Here is a 27,111-nt window from a genome sequence, read left to right as displayed (position 1 = left end):
AATTAGTATTACTGATCAAATAATCTATATCCTAAAAGATTATAATATTGACTACTAAAAATTTAAAAGAATGAATCTTCTTACTTGTGATTGGATCACTATTCTGAAATCCAAATAGAAGTATCTATATAATTTTTCAATTATATTGTTGACCCCTCTCAACTCCCAACCTTTTCTTAAAAAAAAAAAAAAAAGAACTCCTGTAAACATATATAATATATAATTTCAGCAAAATTTCAGCAAAATTATGCTCTGATGATTGAATTTTACAGATATAACATGATCTTTTCCTGATTAAAGAGTTCCTTCATTGAATTAATCTATTCATGCTAGTGTAAAAACTTGAGAGGAAAACAGATTCTATTTTGACGGATATAAAATATTAAACATTTCACATGAGGTCACTCTGCTTTATTATGACCTACACAACTTTACTATGACTATATTAGTTTGCTAGGGCTGCCATAACAGTGTAACAGACTGAGTGGCTTAAATAACAGAAATTTATTTCCTCATAGTTCTAAAGTCTAGAAGTCTGAGATCAAGGTGTCAACAGGGTTGTCTTTTGTGGTTTTAGTCATTGGCTAATAGATGGCTGTCCTTTTCCTGTGTCTTCACATAGTCTTCCCTCTGTGTGTGTTTGTTTCCTAATCTCTTATAAGGACACAAGTCATGTTAGGTTAGGGTCCACCCATATAATCTCATTTTACCTTAATTACCTCATTAAAAGACCTTTCTCCAAATACAGTCACATTCTGAGGTACTAGGGGGTTAGGACTTCAACATATAAATTTTAGGGGGACATGATTCAGCCCATAATAATAACCTACACATTAAGAAAATGGTTTTATTTAGAATAATTTGGCAGAGTTTTTGTTGTGATGTTAAAAACATATTCTTTATTCAGTGGTTGACATAGCCTGTGTTGCCATAGTAATTTTAGAGAAGCTTGAAAAGCATCTTATTTATTCAGAATCAAATCTTTGTCAGATAACATTTTTCCATTAATGTGGGACCCAAATTAACCAACCTTACTGTATTACACAGAATTCGACTTGGTTTGGAGTATACCATGTAATATAATATTACTGGATCATATCATTGAATACTTTAAAAACTTATACTGATTTGTGTCAATAAGACAGGGATTTATAATGTATTTTTAATTTGTTAAATTTAGAGTATCACATTTGAAGGATTAGCATATCTGTCAGGTTATCACAATTGATCTCATATTTTTTAAAACTGCATGTATTATAGGTTTAAGTACATGATTTTAGTATTTCCAGTTTTGAACTTAACATTATTTTGTATCAGGAGTTATGATGTTAAGGTAATTAAAACATCTTATATTTGCATAATTCATAACATTTATATCCATATAATTCTCACTGATCATCATCCTTCAATATCTAAATAAAAAGTTGAGCCCCATCTCAGTTACAAAGGTAAGTCTAGGCCCTGTTTATATTTTCAGAGCTTTCCTGGGGATGCTTTTGTTCACTTCTGACTTTGAATTCCTGCTTTTAGAGTCATCTCTGTTGTGAGATCCAGAGGCTGCTGCCCTTTCTCAACTCCTTAGTCTGCTCTTTATTTGGATCACTTGCCTTCATTCTCACAAAAACCTTAGAACAAGGGATAACCAAAGAGGATTATTGCACAATCCAGAATAATTTAAGATTAAATAAACCTTCACTGTCCTAAACTTTTCCTGGTAATTCCCATCACTGGAATGATTGCATCTCTCTCTCCAGTTCCCTCTCCTTAGCCCAGACCCTTCCCCATCTCTATCTAGTCTTTTCCCTATCAGGATATTCAGCCCTCATTTCCCTACTCCCTAGTCGCCCACTCCAGTATATAAAGGGTAAGTCTCAAAGTACCTGTTACTTAAGCAGAGCAATTTAACTATTTGTTGCTCTGAGCTGCCAACTCGGTGATGGATGGGATGATAGGGATGAATTTTGCCTTTCTTTCCAAACATGCAGATTAAGATTTTTTTTCCCCTAAATCAGAAATCAGTCCTACCAAGAAGAATTCACCCTTTCTCCACCTCCCAGATGACTCAAATTGTAGCCAACTTTAAATTTCAAAAAAAAAGTTATATTCAATTTAGAAGCATTACATAAGCATAAAATAATATGAGGAAATTGTGTTATTAACAAAGTGCATTATTGTATTAAAAAGCATTCCCTGGTTTGAAAATGATAGTCATTAACCATCACTAAATAAATAAGTAACCTCTGATATCCTTCAGCCTTAGGTAGGCTATCTATTGATAGAATTGGCTACCTGAGAAGCAGTTAGATTGCAAAGCAATAGTTGTAATTCAGACCACCACACTTGTGACTTTTGATTTTCAACTTTTATTTGGAGTCACTATTTTCTCTGCCCAAAGTTCTTAATATGTATATCCTATCTCTCCCAACTTGTAGTTACATGGGCCTCTTTGCTATCTTTAGATACCGTCAGATTTCTCCAAAGTGAATTAATGTGCACTGTACAGGCAGTGCTCAAAGTCAGACCATTCCAAATTTACCTTCCATGGGAAAAAAATCTTTCCAGCCATTTTTTTTAAAACATCTTTATTGGAGTATAATTGCTGTATAATGGTGTGTTAGTTTCTGCTGTATAACAAAGAAAATCAGCTATATGTATACATATATCCCCATATCCCCTCCCTCTTGCAAATCCCTCCCACTCTCCCTATCCCACCCCTCTAGGTGATCACAAAGCACCAAGCTGATCTCCCTGTGCTATGTAGCTGCTAATTCCCACTAGCTATCTATTTTACATTTGGTATTGTATATATGTCAATGCTACTTGCACAGTTAGTCCCAGGTTACCCTTCCCCTTTCCCGTGTCCTCAAGTCCATTTTCTGTGTTTACGTCTTTATTCCTGTATTGCCCCTAGGTTCATGAGAACAATTTCTTTTCTTTTTTGTTTTTTTTTAGATTCCATATGTATGGGTTAGCATACGGTATTTGTTTTTCTCTTTCTGACTTACTTCACTCTGTATGACAGTATCTAGGTCCATCCACCTCACTACAAATAACTCAATTTCATTTCTTTTTATGGCTGAGTAATATTCCATTGTATATATGTGCCATATCTTCTTTATCCATTCATCTGTCGATGGACACCTAGGTTGCTTCCATGTCCTGGCTATTGTAAATAGTGCTGCAATGAACATTGTGGTACATGACTCTTTTTGAATTATGGTTTTCTCAGGGTATATGCCCAGTAGTGGGATTGCTAGGTTGTATGATAGTTATATTTCTAGTTTTTAAGTAACCTCCATACTGTTCTCCACAGCGTCTGTGACAATTGACATTCCTACCAACAGTGCAAGAGGGTTCCCTTTTCTCCACACCCTCTCCAGCATTTATTGTTTGCATATTTTTTCATGATGGCCATTCTGACTGGTGTGAGGTGTGGTTTTGATTTGCATTTCTCTAATAATTAGTGATGTTGAGCATTCTTTCATGTGTTGTTGGCAGTCTGTATATCTTCTTTGGAGAAATGTTTATTTAGGTCTTCTGCCCATTTTTGGATTGGATTGTTTGTTTTTTTGCTATTGAGCTGCATGAGCTGCTTGTAAATTTTGGAGATTAATCCTTTGTCAGTTGCTTCATTTGAAAATATTTTCTCCCATTCTGAGTGTTCTTGTTTATGGTTTCCTTTGGTATGCAAAAGCTTTTAAGTTTCATTACGTCCCATTTGTTTATTTTTGGTTTTATTCACATTTCTCTAGGAGGTTGGTCAAAAAGGATCTTGCTGTGATTTATGTCATATAGTGTTCTGCGTATGTTTTCCTCTAAGAGTTGTATAGTGTCTGCCCCTACATTTAGGTCTTTAATCTATTTCTGAGTTTATTTTTGTGTATGGTGTTAGGGAGTGTTCTAATTTCATTCTTTTACATGTAGCTGTCCAGTTTTCCCAGCACCACTTATTGAAGAGACTGTCTTTTCTCCATTGTATAGTCTTGCCTCCTTTATCAAAGATATGGTGACCATATGTACATGGGTTTATCTCTGGACTTTCCTGTTTCGTTGATCTATATTTCTGTTTTTGTGCCAGTACCATCTGTCTTAATTACTGTAGCTTTGTAGTATAGTCTGATGTCAGGGAGTCTGATTCCTCCAGCTGTTTTTCTTTCTCAGGATTGCTTTGGCTACTCAGGTCTTTTGTGTTTCCATACAAATTGTCAAATATTTTGTTCTAATTGTGTGAAAAATGCCATTGGTAGGTTGGTAGGAATTTCATTGAATCTGTAGATTGCTTTGGGTAGTATAGTCATTTTCACAATGTTGATTCTTCCAATCCAAGAACATGGTATATCTCTACATCTGTTTGTATAATCTTTAATTTCTTTCATCAGTGTCTTATAGTTTTATGCATATAGGTCTTTTGTCTCCTTAGGTAGGTTTATTCCTAGATACACTATTCTTTTTGTTACAATGGTAAATGGGAGTGTTTCCTTAATTTCTCCTGCATATTTTTCATCATTAGTGTATAGGGATGCAAGAGATTTCTGTGCATTAATTTTGTATCCTGCTACTTTACCAAATTAATTGATTAGCTTTAGTAGTTTTCTGGTAGCATGTTTAGGATTCTCTGTGTATAGTATCATATTATCTGCAAACAGTGACAGTTTTATTTCTTCTTTCCTGACTTGGATTCCTTTTATTTCTTCTTCTTCTCTGATTGCTGTGGCTAAAACTTCCAAAACTATGTTGAATAATAGTGGTGAGAGTGGGCATGCTTGTCTTTGTTCCTGATTTTAAAGGAAATGGTTTCAGTTTTTCACCATTGAGAACGATATTGACTCTGGGTTTGTCATACATGGCCTTTATTATGTTGAGGTAAGTTCCCTCTATGCCTACTTTCTGGAGAGTTTTTATCATAAATGGGTGTTGAATTGTTTCAAAGTTTTTTTCTGCATCTATTGAGATAATCATATCGTTTTTCTCCTTCAATTTGTTAATATGGTTTATCACATTGATCGATTTGAGTATATTGAAGAATCTTTGCATTCTTGGGATAAACCCCACTTGATCATGGTGTATGATCCTTTTAATGTGCTGTTCGATTCTGTTTGCTAGTATTTTGATGAGGATTTTTGCATCTATGTTCATCAGTGATATTGGTCTGTAGTTTTCTTTTTTTGTGATCTCTTTTTCTGGTTTTGGTATCAGGGTGATGGTGGCCTCGTAGAATGAGTTTAGGAGTGTTCCTCCCTCTGCTATATTTTGGAAGAGTTTGAGAAGGATAGGTGTTACCTCTTCTCTAAATGTTTGATAGAATTCACATGCGAAGCCATCTTGTCCTGGTCTTTTGTTTGTTGGAACGTTTTTAATCACAGTCTCAATTTCAGTGCTTCTGATTCATCTGTTTATATTTTCTGTTTCTTCCTGGTTTAGTCTCAGAAGGTTGTGCTTTTCTAAGAATGTGTCCATTTCTTCCAGGTTGTCATTTTATTGGCATAGAGTTACTTGTAGTAATCCCTTATGATTCTTTGTATTTCTGCATTGTCAGTTGTTAGTTCTTCTTTTTCACTTCTAATTCTACTGATTTGAGTTGTCTCCCTTTCTTTCTTGATGAGTCTGGCTAATGGTTTATCAATTTTGTTTATCTTCTCCAAGAACCAGCTTTTAGTTTTATTGATCTTTGCTACTGTTTCCTTCATTTCTTTTTCATTTATTTCTGATCTGATCTTTATGATTTCTTTCCTTCTGCTAACTTTGTGGGGTTTTTGTTCTTTTTATAACTGCTTTAGGTGTAAGGTTAGGTTGTTTTTTTTTTTTGATTCTTGAGGTAGGATTGCATTGCTATAAACTTCCCTCTTATAACTGCTTTTGCTGAGTCCCGTAGGTTTGGGGAAATTGTGTTTTTATTGTCATTTGTTTCTAGGTAGGTTTGATATCCTCTTTGATTTCATCAGTGATCTCTTGGTAATTTAGTAGTGTATTGTTTAGCCACCATGTGTTTGTATTTTTTACAGTTTTTTTCCTATAATTGATATCTAGCCTCATAGTGTTGTGGTCAGAAAAGATACTTGATATGATTTCAATTTTCTTAAATTTACCAAGGCCTGATTTGTGACCCTATATATGCTCTTGGGCTTCCCTAGTGGTGCCGTGGTTGAGAGTCCACCTGCCGATGCAGGGGACATGGGTTCATGCCCCAGTCCGGGAAGATCCCACATGCCGCAGAACGGCTGGGCCCGTGAGCCATGGCTGCTGAGCCTGCGCGTCTGGAGCCTGTGTTCCACAACAGGAAAGGCCACAACAAAAAAAAAAAAATATATATATATATATATATATATATATACTCTCTCCTGGCGAATGTTCCATGAGCACTTGACAAGAAAGTGTATTCTGTTGTTTTTGGATGGCATGTCCTATAAATATCAGTTAACTCCACCTTGTTTAATGTGTCATTTAAAGCTTGTGTTTCCTTATCTATTTTCATTCTGGTTGATACGTCCATTGGTGAAAGCGGGATGTTAAAGTCCCCTACTATTATTGTTTTACTGTCGATTTCCCCTTTTATGGCTGTTAGCATTTGCCTTATGTATTGAGGTGCTCCTATATTGGATGCATAAATATTTACAGTTGTTATATCTTCTTCCTGGATTGATCCCTGGATCATTATGTACTGTCCTTCTTTGTCTCTTGTAATAGTCTTTACTTTAAAGTCTATTTTGTCTGATGTGAGAATTGCTACTCCAGCTTTCTTTTGATTTCCATTTGCATGGAATATCTTTTTCCATTCCCTCACTTTCAGTCTGAATGTGTCCCTAGGTCAGAAATGGGTCTCTTGTAGACAGCATATATACAGGTATTTTTTTTTTTGTATCTATTCATGGAGTCTGTGTCTCTGGTTGGAGCATTTAATCCATTTACATTTAAGGTAGTGATTGATATGTATGTTCCTATTACCATTTTTTAAATTGTTTTGGGTTTGTTTTTGTAGGTCTTTTCCTTCTCTTGTGTTTCCTGCCTGGAAAATTTCCTTTAGCATTTGTTTTAAAGCTGGTTTGGTGGTGCTGAATTCTCTTAACTTTTACTTGTCTGTAAAAGTTTTAATTTCTCCATCAAATCTGAATGAGATCCTTGCTGGGTAGAGTAATCTTGGTTGTAGGTTTTTCCCTTTCATCACTTTCAGTATGTCCTGCCGCTCCCTTCTGGCTTGCAGAGTTTCTGCTGAACGATCAGCTGTTAACCTTATGGGCATTCCCTTGTATGTTATTTGTTGCTTTTCCCTTGCTGCTTTTAATATTGTTTCTTTGTATTTAATTTTTGATAGTTGATTACTATGTGTCTCAGCGTGTTTCTCCTTGAATTTATCCTATATGGGACTTTCTGCACTTCCTGCCTTGATTGACTATTTCCTTTCCCATATTAGGGAAGTTTTCAACTATAATCTCTTCAAATATTTTCTCAGTCCCTTTCTTTTTCTCTTCTTCTGGGACGCCTATAATTAAAATCTTGGTGCGTTTAATGCTGTCCCAGAGGTCTCTGATACTATCCTCAATTATTTTCAATCTTTTCTTAATTTCCACTATTTTATCTTCCAGATTACTTATCCATTCTTCTGCCTCAGTTGTTCTACTATTGATTCCTTCTAGAGAATTTTTAATTTCATTTATTGTGTTGTTCATCGTTATTTGTTTTCTCTTTAGCTCTTCTAGATCCTTATTAAATGTTTCTTGTATTTTCTCCATTCTATTTCCAAGATTTTGGATCATCTTTACTATCATTACTCTGAATTCTTTTTCAGGTAGACTGCCTATTTCCTATTCATTTTTTTGGTCTCGTGGGTTTTTATCTTGCTCCTTCATGTGCTGCATATTCCTCTGTCTTCCCATTTTTCTTAACTTACTGTGTTTGGGGTCTCCTTTTCGCAGGCTGCAGGTTTGTAGTTCCTGTTGTTTTTCCTGTCTGCCCACTGTGGGTATGTTTGGTTCAGTGGGTTGTGTAGGATTCCCGGTGGAAGGAACTGGTGCCTGTGTTCTGTTGGATGAGGCTGGAGTTTGTCTTTCTGGTGGGCAGGACCACATCCAGTGGTGTGTTTTGGTGTGCCTGTGAACTTAGTATGATTTTAGGCAGCCTCTCTGCTAATGGGTGGGGTTGTGTTCCTGTCTTGCTAGTCATATGGCATGGGGTGTCCAGTGCTGGAGTTTGCTGGCCACTGGGTGGAGCTGGGTCTTAGCATTGAGACAGAGATCTCTTGGGAGAGCTCTCGCCAATTTATTTTACTTGGGACCAAAGGGTCTCTGGTGGTCCAATGTCCTGAACTCGGCTCTCCCACCTCAGAGCTTCAGGCCTGACAGCCAGCTGGAACACCAAGACCCTGTCAGCCACATGACTCAGTCCGCCATCCTGTCACGAAGTCACCTGAGGTTGAGGCGTCCTGTCAGTGTCTCCTCTCCTTGGGTCCCAGAGACACCTTAGGGGCTGCCTCCTGTCAGGGGCTTCCAGGTCAGGTGCAGTTACCTGAGGGCTGGGCATCGTATCTGAGTCATGCAGAACGCTGAGTACTAGCCCTCTCTGCACCAGGTGTAGCGTTGGGGGCTTCGGCTGGTGTCTGCGGCCCAGGTTACTGCTTCCACCCAGGTTTACATGTGGGCATCAGGTTTACAACTTCAGGATTCTCCAAACTTTTTTCTTTTCTTCTGTGCTCAGTCTAGTTCCACTTGCTCATAGGGGGCCACGTTCAGAGGCCTTGCCCCCTGCACTTAAGACCAGAGTTTCTCATGGGCACAAAAGCATTTCTTTCCAGTTCTTGAAGATTGGCTCTATTAGCTCACTTTTCTGATTCTCAGCAAGGCCACTCACTGCTCCAGTAGACAGCTTATTCCAGCCATTTTTATAAGATGCAATGCTAGAGAGAAAAACCTTTTAATTTCTATGCATGTGGTTTACCTAGTACTTTTTTCTCTGCCACTTTCTTATTCTCTTATCTGTTTCCTGAGACACAGATCTTTTAAATTAGGCTGGAAGCAAGAGAGTCAAATTGAAAAGTGATTTTCACTGTTAGGGTTTGTGCACAGCAACAGAAAACAGTTCTGTACATTGAACCATAACAGGCCTGGGGAGAGAAATGATTCTCAGAGTCCAAAGATTTTGGCTTCTCCCATTAGCACCACTGAATAGGACTTGTCAACTGTGCCTCTTTTCTTAATCCCTAAATTACATGCTCAAGTATATTACAAATCTCCTAGCTCCTTCACTTCCTTGATACCAATAATTTTTTTTCAGCTGTTCCTTGTTAATTAGCCCAAACACTGGAAGAATCAAGAGTTAGAATGCTTTATGTATTTATTGATGGTATTTGAACTAATTTAGAGTAGACAAGGCACAGCTGTTTCAGTATATTTCTTTTGAATCATACTTTCTGTAACTAAGATAAATAAAGTCCCAAATTCTTTTAAATGTTCTAAACAGAAATGTTTGTTTGGGGGTTTGAATCCTCTATCTGCCCTTCACACACACACACAAGCCCATAAGATTCTTGAGTTTGAGCTATTTGAAGGGAAAATTATTTAAAAATCTTCCATTTCTTTTTTATCTAAAGACCCTTAAGGGTGTGAGATATTGCTTTAGGGCTGCCCATACTCTATGTGCTCTGTCAGAAACTGTTTTGTTTAAAGTAATTCACAGTTAAAAACAGCTGTTATGTGGTTAGAAGTAGCTCTGTAGGAAAACAATGAGCAACAATGTTCATCAAGTTAAAAATTATAAATGAGAATTTTATCCATTAGGTGGTATCATAAAATAATCACTTTGAAATCAGAAATATGTACATCTAACACCTCCTTATTTTGTGACCTTATAATATCTTGGTGCTTCATTTCCCCCTTAAGATTGTTTTGAGAAAAAGATATCATCTTTAAAGTATCCAACAAGAATTATATTCTTAAAAAAACTAGTTCCCTTCTGATTTCCAGCTGAGCTCTTATAAGGACACTGTTTGTGAACTCTTTAATAGTTCCTCTCATCCTGAGAATATTTTTTTATAGAAGTTGTTTCCAAATAATGGATTGTATTTATTGCAGAGTAACATCATTTGCTTTCTACTATTCATGAATAACCTAAATTAATTAGGTTGAAAATGAAATTTAAAAAATTAGATAATTAAGGTGGCTGCATAGCTATTTTGCAGGGGTTTTTTAATATTCTCAAATGTCATGATTGCTTAGAATTAATCTACAGAAAAAAAACCCACTAAAAACGTTACAAATGTATTAGTCATTAGTTGGCTTCTTGAGATTATCTCAAGTAGCTTAAGTCAATAAAATCTTAAGAATTACAATTTCCAATCAAGTGCACAACAAAATAACAGCACCACCAACGGACATAAGTGTTTTCATTGTTTATCTCTTCTTAACATAGCCAAATTGTTGTCTTATTCTCAGATTTGCAGAGGAATTTTTGCTTTGTTTCTTCCCTCACTTCTTAAGGTTTCTCATTATTTGGTAGCTCCTACCTGAATTCATTTTACTAGTAATAATCCTAAACCTGTCTTTCTAGTCACTTTCCTGTCCTTAGCTCCTTGTCCACAAGCTATCAGTATCAGTCTTCCTGAGTGCAACTTTTAAAATGAGAACTATTTCAGTTTAGTCAGAATGGTTTTGGATTACACAAAGAACAGTTTAAAAGACACCAGAAATTGAGTAAGAATAGATTCAATTTCATTTTTAATACCATCTAGTGGCTCCATAACATTTGTTTATGATAAACAATAATGTCATAAACAAATGAACACTAGATTGAGGCAATTCATGAGAAATTTGTACAACTATCTTAAAATACAAAGTGAAAGAGATTCAAATTATTGTGTAACTCTATTCCATTTCCCCTGTTATTATAATGTATTTTTATTGTTCCTTGAGGCAAATCTGTGACGATTTTCTTTTTAAAGATTCACTCCTACTGAACAGTGTTCTCTGTATCACCATTTAATGTTGCTATTCTATTAAGAATTAAGTCTCTTTATGTTTCAGTTCAAAGTAATCCCTGACTCTTCTGTGCACTTTAATTTGGTTGTTATCAACTGACTAGCTATCAAAGTGAAACTCCAATTTCAATACTACAATGGGGGGAAATTGGTTCAAGATAGCAGAGAAGGACGTGCTCTCACTCCCTCTTACAAGAACGCCAGAATCACAACTAACTGCTGAACAATCATCAACAGGAAGACACTGGAACTCACCAAAAAAGATACCCCACATCCAAACAAAGGAGAAGCCACAATGAGACAGTAAGAGGGGCACAATCACAACAATATCAAATCCCAAAACTGCTGGGTGGGTGACTCACAAACTGGAGAACACTTATACCACAGAAGTCCATCCACCGGAGTGAAAGTTCTGAACCCCACATCAGGCTTCCCAATCTAGGGATCCGGCAATGGGAGGAGGAATTCCTAGAGTATCAGACTTTGAAGGCTAGCAGGAATTGATTGCAGGACTTCAACAGGACTGGGGAAAACACGGACTCCATTCTTGGAGGGCATATACAAAGTAGTGTGCGCATTGGGACCTAGGGGAAAGAGCAGTGACCCCACAGAAGACAGAAGCAGACCTACCTGCTAGTGTTGGGGGGGTCTCCTGCAGGCATGGGGGGTAGCTGTGTGTCACCCTGAGGACAAGGACACTGGCAGGAGAAGTTCTGGGAAGTACTCTTTGGTGTGAGCCCTCCCAGAGTCTGCCATTAGCCCCAACAAAGAGCCTGGTTAGGCTCCAGTGTTGGGTCACCTCAGGCCAAACAACCAACAGGGAGGGAACCCAGCCCCATCCATCAGCAGACAAGTAGATTAAAGTTTTACTGAGCTCTGCCCACCAAAGCAACAGCCAGCTTTACCCACCACCAGTCCCTCCCATCGGGAAACTTGCACAAGCTTCTTAGATAACCTCATACACCAGAGGGCAGACAGCAGAAGCAAGAAGAACTAGAATCCTGCAGCCTGTGGAACAAAACCCACATTCACAGAAAGACAGACAATATGAAAAGGCAGAGGGCTACGTACCAGATGAAGGAACAAGATAAAACAGAAAAACAACTAAATGCAGTGGAGATAGGCAAACTTCCAGAAAAAGAATTCAGAATAATGATACTGAAGATGATCCAGGAAAGAGAATGGAGGCAAAGATCGAGAAGATGCAAGAAGTGTTTAACAAAGATCTAGAAGAATTAAAGAAAAAACAAACAGAGATGAATAACACAATAACTGAAATGAAAAATACATGAGAAGGAATCAATAGCAGAATAACTGAGGCAGAAGAACGGATAAGTGACCTGGAAGACAGAAAGGTGGAATTCACTGCTGCAGAACAGAATAAAGAAAAAAGAATGAAAAGAAATGAAGACAGCCTAAGACACCTCTGGGACAACATTAAACGCAACAACATTCACATTAAAGGGGTCCCAGAAGGAGAAGAAAGGACACGAGAAAATATTTGAAGAGATTATAGTCGAAAACTTCCCTAACATGGGAAAGGAAATAGCCACCCAAATCCAGGAAGTGCAGAGAGTCCTATACAGGATAAACCCAAGGAGAAACATGCTGACACATAGTAATCAAATTGGCAGAAATTAAAGACAAAGAAAAATTATTGAAAACAGCAAGGGAAAAATGACAAATAACATACAAGGGAACTCCCATAAGGTTTACACCTGATTTCTCAGCAGAAACTCTACACGCCAGATGGGCATGGAATGATGTACTTAAAGTGATGAAAGGGAAGAACCTTCAACCAAGATTACTCTACCCAGCAAGGATCTCATTCAGATTCGACAGAGACATCAAAAGCTTTGCAGACAAGCAAAAGCTAAGAGAATTGAGCACCACCAAACCAGCTCTACAACAAATGCTAAAGGATCTTCTCTAAGTGGGAAACACAAGAGAAGAAAAGGACCTAAAAAAACAAACCCAAAACAATTAAGTAAATGGTAATAGGAACATACACATCGAGAATTACCTTAAATGTGAATGGATTAAATGCTCCAACCAAAAGACACAGGCTTGCTGAATGGATACAAAAACAAGACCCATTAATATGCTGTCTACAATAGACCCACTTCAGACCTAGGGACACATTCAGACAAAGTGAGGGGATGGAAAAAGATATTCCATGCAAATGGAAATCCAAAGAAAGCTGGAGTAGCAAGACTCATATCAGGTAAAATAGACTTTAAAATAAAGAATGTTATAAGAGACAAGGAAGGACATTACATAATGATCAATGTGTCAATCCAAGAAGATATAACAATTATAAATATATATGCACCCAACATTAGAGCACCTCGATACATAAGGCAACTGCTAACAGCTATGAAAGAGGAAATCAACAGTAACACAATAATAGTGGGGGATTTTAACACCTCACTTACACCAATGGAAAGGTCATCCAAGCAGAAAATTAAAAAGGAAACACAAGGGCTTCCCTGGTGGCGCAGTGTTTGAGAGTCCGCCTGCCGATGCAGGGGACACGGGTTCATGTCCCAGCCCGGGAGGATCCCACATACCACAGAGCGGCTGGGCCCGTGAGCCATGGCTGCTGAGCCTGCGCATCCAGAGCCTGTGCTCCGGAACGCGAGAGGACACAACAGTGAGAGGCCCGCAAACTGCAAAAAAAAAAAAAGGAAACACGGGCTTTAAATGACACAATAGACCAGATAGATTTAATTCATATTTATAGGAAATTCCATCCAAAACAGCATATTACACTTACTTCTCAAGTGTGCATGGAACATTCTTCAGCATAGATCACATCTTGTGTCACAAATAAAGCCTCAGTAAATTTAAGAAAACTGAAATCATATCAAGCATCTTTTCTGACCACAACACTATGAGATTAGAAATGAATATTCAGGGAAAAAAACGTTAAAAGCACAAACACATGGAGGCTAAACAATATGTTACTAAATAACCAAGAGATCACTGAAGAAATCAAAGAGGAAATTAAAAAATACCTAGAGACAAATGACAATGAAAACACAATACAAAACCTATGAGATGCAGCAAAAGCAGTTCTAAGAGGGAAGTTTATAGCCATACAAGCCTACCTCAAAAAATAAGAAAACTCACAAATAATTAACATTACACCTAAAGGAACCAGAGAAAGAAGAAGAAACAAAATCCAAAGTTAGCAGAAGGAAAGAAATCATCAGTTTCAGAGCAGAAATAAATGAAATAGAAGCAAAAAAACAATAGCAAAGATCAATAAAACTAAAACCTGGTTCTTTGAGAAGATAAACAAAACTGATAAACCCTTAGCCAGACTCATCAAGAAAAAGAGGGAGAGGACTCAAAATAATAAAATTAGAAATGAAAAAGGAGAAATCACAACTGACACTGCAGAAATACAAAAGATTATAAGAGATTACTACAAGCAACTCTGTGCCAAATAAAATGAACAACCTGGAAGAAATGGACAAATTCTTAGAAATGTATAACCTTCCAAGACTGAACCAGGAAGGAATAGAAAATATGAACAGACCAATCAGAAGTAATGAAATTGAAACTGTTATTAAAAATCTTCCAACAAACAAAAGTCCAGGACCAGATGGCTTCACAGGTGAATTCTATCAATCATTTAGACAAGAGCTAACACCCAGCCTTCTCAAACTCTTCCAAAAAATTGCAGAGGAAGCAATACTCCCAAACTCATTCTATGAGGCCACCATCACCCTGATAACAAAACAAGACACAGATACTACAAAAAAAGAAAATTACAAACCAATATGACTAATGAATATAGGTGCAATAATCCTCAATAAAACACTAGCTAACAGAATCCAACAACACATTAAAAGGATCATAAGCCGTGATCAATTGGGATTTATCACAGGGATGCAAGGACTCTTCAATATACGCCAATCAATCAATGTGATACACCATATTAACAAATTGAAGAAGAAAAACCACATGATCATCTCAATAGATGCAGAAAAAGCTTTTGACAAAATTCAACACCCATTGATGATAAAAACTCTCCAGAAAGTGGGCATATAGGGAACCTATCTCAACATAATAAAGGCCATATACGACAAACCCACAGCAAACATCATTCTAAATTGTGAAAAACTGAAAACATTTCCTCTAAGATCAGGAACAAGACAAGGATGTCCACTCTCACCACTATTATTCAACATTGTTTTGGAGGTCCAAGCCACAGCAATCAGAGAAGAAAAAGAAATAAAAGGAATACAAATTGGAAAAGAAAAAGTAAAACTGTCACTGTTTGCAGATGACATGATGATACTATACATAGAGAATGCTAAAGCTGCCACCAGAAAACTACTAGAGGTAATCAATGAATTTGGTAAAGTTACAGGATACAAAATTAATGCATAGAAATCTCTTGCATTCCTATACACTATGGATGAAAAATATGAAAGAGAAATTAAGGAATCACTCCCATTTACCATTGCAACAAAAAGAATAAAATACCTAGGAATCTACGTAAGGAGACAAAAGACCTATATGCATAAAACTATAAGACACTGATGAAAGAAATGAAAGATTATACAAACAGATGTGGAGATATACCATGTTCTTATATTGGAAGAATCCATTTTATGAAAATGACTATACTACCCAAAGCAATCTATAAATCTCTATCAAATTACCAATGGCATTTTTTACAAAACTAGAACAAACAATCTTAAAATTTGTATGGAGACACAGAAGACCCCGAATAGCCAAAGCAGTCTTGAGGGGAAAAAATGGAGCTGGAACAATGAGACTCGCTGACTTCAGACTATACTACAAAGCTACAGTAATCAAGCCAATATGTTACTGGCAGAAATATAGATCAGAAATATAGATCAATGAAACAGGATAGAAAGCCCAGAGATAAACCCATGCACCTATGGTCAACTAATCTACAACAAAGGAGGCAAGTATATACAATGGAGAAAAGACAGTCTCTTCAATGACTGTTGCTGGGAAAATTGGACAGCTACATGTAAAAGAATGAAATTAGAACACTCCTTTACACCATACACAAAGTAAACTCAAAATGGATTAGAGACCTAAATATAAGACCAGACACTATAAAACTCTTAGAGGAAAACATAGACAGAATACTCTTTGACATAAATCACAGCAAGATCTTTTTTGATCTACCTGGTAGAGTAATGGAAATAAAAACAAAAATAAACAAATGGGACCTAATGAAACTTAAAAGTTTTTGCAAAGCAAAGGAAACTGCAAACAAGATGAAAAGACAACCTTCAGAATGGGAGAAAATATTTACAGACTAATCAACAGACAAAGGATTAATCTCCAAAATATATAAACAGCTCATGCAGCTCAATATTAAAAAAAAAAAAAAAAAACCCAATCAGAAAATGGGCAGAAGACCTAAATAGACATTTCTACAAAGGGGACATACAGATGGCCAAGAAGCACATGAAAAGCTGCTCAACATCACTAGTTATTAGAGAAATGCAAATCAAAACTACAATGAGGTATCACCTCACACCAGTTAGAATGGGCATCATCAGAAAATCTACAAGCAACAAATGCTGAAGAGGGTGTGAGAAAAGGGAGCCCTCTTGCACTGTTGCTGGGAATGTAAATTGATACAGCCACTATGGAGAACAGTATGGAGGTTTCTTAAAAAACTAAAAATAGAATTACCATATGACCCAGCCATCCCACTCCTGGGTATATACCCAGATAAAACTGTAATTCAAAAAGACACATGCATCCCAATGTTCATTGCTTCGCTATTTACAATAGCCAGATCATGGAATCAACCTAAATGCCCATCAATAGACAAATGGATAAAAAAGTTGTGGTACATATATACAATGGAATATTACTCAGCCATAAAAAGGAATGAACTTGGGTCATTTGTAGAGACGTGTATGAATCTAGAGACTGTCATACAGAATGAAGTAAGTTGGAAAGAGAAAAACAAATACCGTATATTAGCACATATATGTGGAGCCTAGAAAAATGGTACAGATGAACCAGTTTTCAGGGCGGAAATAGAGACACAGATGTAGAGAACGAACGTATGGACACTAAGTGGGGAAGCGGCAGGGGGTGGGGGTGGTGGTGTGATTAATTGGGCGATTGGGATTGACATGTACACACTGTGTATAAAATGGATGACTAATAGGAACCTACTGTATAAAATTTTTTAAAAAACTCCTAGGGCTTCCCTGGTGGCGCAGTGGTTGAGAGTCCACCTGCCGATGCAGGGTACAGGGGTTCGTGCCTGGTCTGGGAGGATCCCACATACTGTGGAGCAGCTGGGCCTGTGAGCCATGCATAAAAAAAAAAAAAAAAACCCAAAAAAAAAAAAAAAAAAAAATATATATATATATATATATATATATATATATATATATATATACTACAATAGACTGAAAACCAAACAATCAAATAATGGGTTCACAATGCATAATTGCCTGATAATTTTTTTAAAGGGCATAATGTATTCCTATACTTTTACTACTCTAAATCATATTATTGGAAAAGTTATTTTTAGACAAATATTCCAGGTTGCAAAATAAAAAGTAAGATAAACTTATGAAATCCGTTCATTTTACTAAGTCTTGCTTAATAGGATGTAACAGTGGTACAAATCTAAAAATATTTCATTTGTCTTTCTTAAATAGCATTAAATTATACATTTTATTTTGACTACTCGTGTGCCATGTTTATATTCATATCGGAGATTTTATAATGAAATAAAGTTTCTAATTTTTAAATGTTTCTTTCAATTTGTTTTAACCAGGTTTTGAGTTTTATTTGTTTTAGTTTTGTTTTTCTGAGGAATAATGCAGTTTAATCTTGTAATACTGGAAAAAACTGGTAGGTATGATAAAGTTATTATCTGAAAATTGGTGGACATTTCAAGTGATAATTATTTTTAAAAGTGTACTGAATATAACTAGTTGCCAAAAAATGTGTTGGAAGATATATTCTAAAAGGGTGAAAATGCATGGTTAGTACTGAAGTATCCAAGCATATTGAGTGCTTTTTTGATAAAGTTGATAACAGCCCTAGAGAAAAGAAAGTATTGTTTTCTTTAAAATGCATTCATTCTTTCATTTATCTAATAAGTACTTACTGAGTGCCTACTATATGCAAAACATCAACAGAAACAGAAACTGTCTGAACTCATGGAGCTTATAGACTCTTAAAGGAGACAGCTGTCAAACAAGCAAACAACTGTGATTAGTGTCACAAAAGGCACAATAAATTGTGGCAATATAGTAAAACTAACCTACGTTGTGAGGTCAGGGAAGGGCTTCCTGTGGACCAATTTAAGCTGAAAGCTGAAATATGTATAGGAAAACCTTGGTGAAGGCAGGAATAGAATGTCCTGGGCTGCAGTTTCATTATAGGAAGTGAGTAAGATGCTCAACTATTCATGATTCCACGTAGTTTTTTTTCCCCCAACTAAGATTTCTGATCCAGAGTCAGACTGTGGTATACTCTTGAAGTGCAAGGAAGGAATGCAAAATTTTATTTTATTATGAATATGTTATACATGTTAAAAGTAGCTCTGTGTTGAATACAATTTATAAAATAATTGTATCTTTTAAAAGAAATTGAAAACAATAGCAGCAACAGCCAAAAATCTAAATAAAAATTGTATGAAAAATGTAATGGCCAAAAGAGATTTATCAAAAATCAAAATAAAACAACTATGTGAAGCAGAGGTCAGATTTGAACTATACTGTTAAGATGAAATTCTGATGATCTGATTGAAGATAAATACAGTAATCACATAGTTTTCCATAGAAATGAGGAAAGCAAAAGAAAGATGACTCCAAAAACATGCTTGGTTAATGAAAAGGCCATTTATTTACTGAAGATAATCTGTAACATTTGAAAGAAATCTTACTTGTGAACAAGAAGTATGTATTCATACTTTTTAAATGAAAATTGTCCATAGGAATAAGAGCTTATAACTTTGGTATTCTTAAATGGTGGGGCCTTAAATGATATATAAGATATTAGAAAAGCTTAAGAAAATTGTATATAAAGCTGGTAAAAATGACAAATAATAAGTTAAATAGCAATCTAAAGTGTTATTTTCCTATACAGTGTTATTGTAATAAATATATTTTCACATATGTCTCTTAACCTTAGATTTCAGACTGAACTGAATTATGATGTTCTGGAAGTTCATGATGGGCCAAATCTTCTGTCACCCTTGCTTGGATCTTACAATGGCACACAGGTGCCCCAGTTTCTATTTAGCAGCAGTAATTTTATATACCTTCTATTTACAACAGACAATAGCCGTTCTAATAATGGTTTCAAGATTCATTATGAAAGTAAGTAATGCAAACATGTTTTTTGATCTCCTTACTCTGTTTTCCATGCTTTTGGTATTACCATTGTATCATTAAGAGAACTAGGAGATTTATTAAAGAAAAGAAGATCAAAGCTTTCCTTGACCTATGAGAATGCTAATAGGTTACAAGGTGTGTGTTTTAGTAAATTCTGTATTAGATTTTTTCCAACAATATCTATGTAATATCATTATGAAGGGAAATACTAAGGAAACGTCAGAAATAGCAAATAAAAAAATCTTAAAAAATGAGTTCATATAATCGTTTTTTGTGCTGAAAAGCCAACAATAGGCAGTAAATGGCAGTCTAAGATGTATATGAACATTGACAAATTCTTTTAGCATTTACTTCATAAATTCAATCATACTTTTATATTTTATTCATATTCATTGCATACATTTCCATTAAAATATTCAATTTTATTATTTTGTATGAAGTATTGAAAATTATATTAACAGTGAAAAGTAAAATATATACTCATATATATGCAGCTATGGCTAACATAACTAGCCAAAGGCTAGTTATTAAAACAGGCTCTAATTCACAGTGTTGGAATCAGTTTAGAATAATTTCACTTAAAATACTTTTTGTTTAAGAAGTCTAAAATATGTCTGGTATTTTTTAAAAATTTGATGCTGGTATATGCATAGAAATGAGTCTCTGTTTTGTTTATAAACATCTGACATATTTAAGTAAATGTGGTTTTATTGTATATGATGTATGGTTGCATACATATATATAAACTCACATATGCACACATTTTCACCTAAAAATACATTGCCATATATCTTTTCATGAAAAACAGTTTTGGTGAATGTATCTAACAGTACATTTAAGATTACTGCAAGATATCTTTATATCAGTTTCAGATAGATATTATATCACTTCTTTTTATATTCAAGTCTCCTATGCCCCCTTCCCCCTCAGGAGAAAATTTCAGCTTTTAAAATTTGTAACTTTATATCCCATGTAGGGTGTCTCTCTTCAGTAAATCTGGTTGGGCGCATGGGGTTTTTAAATCGTTAATATATATTTATAGCTATATTCTTTTTAACCTTATCCACAATATTATTTAATTATATTAATTTCCCTTTATTTAGAGCTTTGTGGCATGGAAGTATATTTCCTAAACATTATTGTAAAATGCAATGAGAGGATTAACACATGCTTGGGAATTCAAATGAATTTAAAGGACTTTAATTGAGATCTTTAGCATTTATTAGTTAAATCTGAGTCAGAGTAGTCATTTTTTTAAAAATCTATTTCAAAATTAATTTTCACTAGCAATTAATTTGTATCAATATACTAGAATGGGCAGACACCTTTTTCGTTTTGTCCATTGTTCTATCCTATGCCCGATATATCACATTCAGTCCCACTTCAACCAGGGTATGTGGTAGTAATCATGTTCTCAGACACAGGATTATTTTAAGGATTAAGTTAAACCATCATGCAAAGTGTTATTAAAAGTGTGGGGATTTTCAATAAACTGACCCAACAGATTTAGTTCAGATTCTTGCTAAAACTGAACTAAGTGGGCCAAGGACAGAGCCCAAGGGTCAGACCTAATCATAAGAAGGACTTGGAGGAGCCTAACAAGTTTAGCTAAGGCAGAGTCTTTATTACAGACAGCAAGTTTGTCACTTATAGGCCCTGATGAAATAGTCCAAGTTATTATTGAGGGCTAGTGCCTAAATGGTAGAGTGGAGGCTAAGAAATGCTGAGGTTGATGAGAGGCGCAACAGACATTGATTTTGGTCAAATCTGGCCAGGAGGCAGTGATTTTCAATTTAAATTTGTTTACAAAAGATCATTTTCTTTCATTTTTATTCTAATTAGTCTTCTGGTTTACTTAGTAATATCTCAAACTCTTTCCTACCAAGAAAACAAATAAAATACTTTTTCTGTTGACACTTTCTTAATAAGTTTCTCAAGCTGAAGGGAACCAAACTTCTTTAAATGAATCATTCACATGCCTCAAAATCAGCAGAGTAAAACTTTAATTATTATACTACTCAAAACATTAAAAATGTATTTGGTGTTTGGTGAATTTTTATTTTAATAGAATCCATTAAAAGAGAAAACTCGATCTCTCCAGTTGAACCAAAATTTTATGGGAAGGATTTCTTGCAATGCTACCAGTGATTGCACTCTAGAATTTTATTTTATTCCCTGTCTTGGACACTTTTACCCTTTATGTCTTCCTCTCAAAACAGGAAGATTACAAAAACTATACCAATAAGATAAGATTATTTATCGTTTACAAAACACATTAAAATAATAAAAATAACTCAGAATAGACTTTGCTTTTTTTGTTTTAGTACAATCCCCCAACCCCAAGGGGGTTTATTATGTTGTATTTCTTGAAATACAGATGTAATCATGTTTCTTGGATATCTAAATATTACATAAAACAAGACAATGATAAATAGATGCAGAACAAATACATAGACACAGATACCAATCTCTGAAGACATATTTAGAGCCTCCTAAAGCAATCAAATGGAGTTTTAATGATAAAACTAATTTCATAGAATTATTTTAATGACAAAATTAGGCAAATTTTGCAAACATTTTAGAGTTGTACCTGGAATATAATGTTCAAACATTAATTATTGCTATGATTATTATTGTATATGTGTGTATATATATAGATATAATGTATAATACAAAGTTTGATAGATAATTGTACATTTTCAAGTTTTTATATAACTAATGGCCTGATTTTTTGGTCCTTGTGGCTAGGAGATGTCAAAAAATTTGTTAAATAAACTGCTAGTTTTTAAAATAAAGCTATGGGCACATTAATTTATTTGTAAAAATTACCACTTACAATTGTTTGAAGGAATGAGAATCAGTTTCAGTGATTTGACTCTCATCAAGCTTACTCTTTTTCATATTCCCTTTGTTTTCCAGGTGTTACAGTGAACACCTATTCTTGCTTGGACCCTGGCATACCTGTACATGGTCATCGCTATGGTCATGATTTCTCCATTGGATCTACTGTTTCATTTAGTTGTGACCCAGGATACAGGCTGAGCCATGAAGAGCCCCTTCTATGTGAGAAAAACCACTGGTGGAGTCATCCACTTCCAACATGTGATGGTAAGAATTCATTCAATATGCAAAATAAACTGATTTATAAACTGAAAAAAAATCAACATAATCTTGTAAAATGTGAGGCTGAACATAAATATAAGTATTTCATATGTTTGAAAGAATATCTTGAAGTCTGCCAATTTTATGTTATCAAACCATTAATAAAGAAACAAAAGAATGAATATTGATAATCAGCCAAACTTACCCCATTCCGAAGGATGCTATATGTATTTTTAAAATGTGTTGAGGTAACCATTTTAGGTGCCCATTGTGTGCTTCGGGTCCTTGAAAAAATAGCATTGAAGGTGTCATGTTGGTGTCAGATGAATGCAATGAAGAGACAGAGCATTTACCTCCTGCCTGAAAGGCAACATGTACTAGTCCAAATTTTACCTAGCTACACAGCACTGTGGCAATGTACCAGACTGCCCTGTGGTGGCAAGTTCCTGGCTATAGAAAATATTATACCAGTGTCCTTACCTCTTCTTTGTTTCTGTGGAGACTAAGACAGCAATCCTTCATTTTTCAGAAAACACATATGAAAATACAGTGAAAGAAGCTGCTTTCCTATGATTGGGAAGTGCTTGCACACTTGCTTTATAAAAACATGCACAATGTAAATCTATTCATTATTTAGTTCTGGGCTTTAATTTTTATTTATAACACTATTCCTAACTTTTATTATTTTGCCAAGTGGAATTTTAAGTTTGTCATTTCATAATTAAATTTTCAGATACTGTCAGTGCCATCATTTTTCTGTAACAGCTTTAGGTCAATTTGTTTTTTTGCTTCTTTGTTTGTTTGTTTATTTATTTATTTAATTCATTTATTTTTGGCTGTGTTGGGTCTTCGTTGCTGCATGCAGGCTTTCACTAGTTGCAGTGCGCAGTGGCTACTCTTCGTTGAGGTGCACAGGCTTCTCACCATGGTGGCTTCTCTTGTTGCAGAGCATGGGCTCTAAGTGCAGGCACATAGGCTCAGTAGCTGTGGCTTGCGGGCTCTAGACCACAGGCTCAGTAGTTGTGGCACACGGGCTTAGTTGCTCTGCGGCATGTGGGATCCTCCAGGACCCATGTCACCTGCATTGGCAGGTGGATTCTTAACCACTGCACCACCAGGGAAGCCCGGTCAATTTGTTTTTATAACGAGGTTTAGAAGAATCATCAGTACTTCTTCCCTGTATTTGGTACAATACCGTTTGTAATAGCGTTCTTGTGGTTGTAAGTGACAGAAACCCGACTCTAACTGATTTTTAAAAATGAAAGCAGAATTTGTTGTTCAGAGTTTCAAACTTAGAAAAGGTATGGGTGGCATACTTCTCATTGCTAATTATAATCATGAATTCAAACATTTTCAAGGATATCTCTATTTCCATCTTGGCTTTTCTCTCTCTATTGGCATCATTCTCTTTAACTGCACCCAGGCTTTTTCCATACGGGAAGTGGAGAATACACTCTCATGAAGATGGAAACATGTAACCTCATATTTCCAGGATCAGAGGAGAATGAGAGTTCTTCCTTGTTGTTCTAATTAGAAAAATCCCAGGAAAGTTCTCTAATCAGTCCATAATTATACTCGTAACTGTAGAAAAGGAGAAGCACACTTTATGATTGGCTTTCTCCAGGTCATGTGTCCATCCGTCCTTGTGGTTGGAGACAAATGATTGTGGTGTAAAGGTACTATGTTTGTCAGGTCCTGGTGAAACCACATGATTGGCATGAGTAAATTCACCGAAGTAAAAAGGTGTGGTGGCAATGTTATCAGAAGAAGCAGGAGAATAAAAATAATGTCCAAGTATACCAGCATGCTTAAATATTATTAATAATAAAAGTGAGTGTATCTAGTTTTCCTGGGAGCGATATAGGCCCTCATCATCTCTTGTCAATGCAACTTCAAGCACCCTTAAATTCAATATCCAACTACTTCAATCTAACCTCCTTTCTTCACACTAAGGGTATTTCATGCTCTATCCCATGTCAAAAAATGCTTAATGGCTCTCTGTTTCCTAGGAATGAAAGTCCAAATTATTAATCATGGAATTCATGATTCTTAACCATGTGTCCTCCTCTTTTGTATCCCCATTTCATTCTGAGCATAACTGGACAAGGGCTAAGTTATATTCATTTTTTGAATGAGCTTTGTATAAAGCCTCTAAAATTAACTGAACTCAATTACTTATAACTAGTAAACTGATTTGATTAGGGTTTTCCTTCAGTTTAAACTTTTTCCCTGGAGGCAGCTAATCTAAACTTCCTGGGGTTAAAGGGAAGAGAAGTGAATAAACAGAATTGATTTTCCAGATCCAAGAGTATAACCTCCATTGGCCTAGATTGCCTGGATACTCAAGGTATGGCATGTCTCACTTTTATACACATCAGCTCTTATAGTTTCTTCATAGCCCATAGTTGATTGATTCACAAAGCACACTAGTCAGTGAGGGTTGGTGGTGATAATAATAATAAGAGCTAACATTTAATGAGGGTTTACCATGTGCTGGTACTGCTATAGGTGCTTTAGGTATATTAACTTGTTTTATCAAAATAACTCTATGAGGTAAGTGCCATTATGATCACCACTTAACAGATGAGAAAATTAAGGCAGAGATTGAGTACGTTGCCCTGTGTCATCCCACTAGTTAATGGCAGAATCAGGATTGAAACTCAGGCAGCCTTGATCCAGATCCTGTGCACAAGTCTACTATTACACGGCCTCCTGCCCGCATTCTCTGCAATAGTAAAGTACTAAGATTCTTTAAAATGAAGAGTACAATTGTAGATTTGTTATTCTTTCCTCAGTGATGCCACATGTTTAAGAATTTTGTATAAAAAATACATATAGCTGTTTAAATAGTTTATGGATGTTCTGTACTCCTTGGAATATGTGACTGAAAAATAGGACTTTTTTTTTTAATCTAACATGTTATATGGACAAATAATTTCAATTCTATTTTTGTGTACTTAGGTTTCTAAGTAAAAAAATGATCTTACTGAATTTATCTTGTTTCACTACTGAAACCTTGAATCTTGAACCTCAAGTGAGAAATGATTCAGTTAGATTCTACATTATTTAGTAAATTTGCTATCTTATCTTTCACTGTGCATTTCTTGAGGGGTCTCTTTACTTTGCCTTTGATCCCTTAGGTCTACTCTTCAGAAAGCAACCAGAATAATTATTTTATAAGTTAAGGCAGATCAGGGCACTCCCCTGCCCAGAATCTTCTATCACTTAACATCCCAAGAAGAACAAAATCCAAAAACTTTTGCATGACCTAACTGCCCCCAGGTAATCTGGGCCCTGACTGCCTCCCATACCTCATCTCTCACAAGTTTCTCCCTCATTCATGCCACTGCACTCCAGCTACACAGGTCTCTGGCTTTTTTCAAATGTTGAGAACCCTTCCCTCACTCCTCCTATTCCATCCTTCCATCCCCCGTCTCATTTTTTCCTTCTTCCTGAAATAGGATTCGTATAGTCACATGTCCTTAAATTCACTCAGTCTCCACTTAGAAGTCATCACTGACAACTCCCCATAAAAGAGTAATCCCTGTCATGCCACTTATCTTTTCCATCATAGTATTTACCACTCTCTACCAGTATGTATTTTTTGTCTGCTTTTTTTTGTTTGTTTTTGTTTTCAAAATGTAAGTTCTATATGGCAGGGACTTTGTTCACTGTTATGTCCTCAGTGCCAAGAATAGTTCAGTTCCTATCACACAGTTGGTGCTCAATAAATCTGAGTTTAGTGAAAGAATGAGCAGACTATTCTTTCCAGCCTTTTGGGAATACTTACTTTATTTTGATTTTGCATTTTTATTTTCTGCCCTTTGCCTTCATCAGTGTTTTCTCCTTTCCACTAGAATGTCCTAGCCCTTTCCAACACTGTTTTTACCAAACTCCTAGTCAATATTTTTTTGTTGTTAATTTGTCTCCAACTTAATCTTTTTTATATATGTTTTTCTTCCAATTTTATTGAGATATAATTGACATATAGCCCTGTATAAGTTTAACGTGTTCAGCAATAATGAGTTGACTTACACACATCATGAAATGATTATCACAATAAGTTTAGTGAACATCCACCATCACATACAGATACAAAATTAAAGAAATAGAAACAAAGTTTTTCCTTGTGATGAGAGCTCTTAGGATTTACCGTCTTAACAACTTCCATGTATGACATACAGAAGCACTCATTATGTTTATCATGTTGTACCTTACAACTCAGTGACTTGATTTGAGTCAACTTAAGGTCATGGACTCTGGAACTAGACTGCTTGAGTTCTCTCTGTGCCTGCTTTCTCATCTGTAAACTGTGAATAATTATAGTACTTTTCTCATAGGGTTGTTACGGGGTTAATTGAGTTAATAAAAATAAAAGTCTTCAGAGTAGTACCAGTCACATTTCAAGTTCAATATGAGTGGTCTTGTTTTTGCTAAAAACGAGTGAGTAGTTGCAATTTTATCCTGTTTTATTACAAAGTAAAGTACAAGTATTTTCATATTTTCAGTTTCATCTTTCAAAAAAAAATAAAAAAGAAGAGAAAGAGACTGAATCACACTCTTGCCCATTATTTACTGTGAAATTCTGTCAGTTGAGTCAGTTCCTTTCAAGGCCTTTTTCCAATACTAATATTCTCAAATAACAGAAACTTCTACTGTGTCATAAAAATGCACTGTATA

At 35.6% G+C, this 27,111-nt stretch overlaps 1 protein-coding gene across 2 annotated transcripts in view; it reads left to right on the top strand.

Moving 5' to 3' along the window:
• CSMD3 (CUB and Sushi multiple domains 3) overlaps nt 1-27,111 on the top strand; it is a 1,097,972-nt gene that overhangs the window by 675,002 nt on the left and 395,859 nt on the right. For both annotated transcript variants that reach the window (XM_007468748.1, XM_007468747.1), the window contains 2 exons: nt 19,127-19,314; nt 22,249-22,437. In XM_007468748.1, the coding sequence (XP_007468810.1) occupies nt 19,127-19,314; nt 22,249-22,437 (377 nt within the window). The remainder of the gene's footprint in view (nt 1-19,126; nt 19,315-22,248; nt 22,438-27,111) is intronic.

The sequence above is a fragment of the Lipotes vexillifer genome, unplaced genomic scaffold (assembly GCF_000442215.2).
Source record: "Lipotes vexillifer unplaced genomic scaffold, Lipotes_vexillifer_v1.1 scaffold1679, whole genome shotgun sequence".
Classification (NCBI taxonomy): Eukaryota; Metazoa; Chordata; class Mammalia; order Artiodactyla; family Lipotidae; genus Lipotes; species Lipotes vexillifer.
This window is presented reverse-complemented; position numbering and strand designations above follow the sequence as displayed.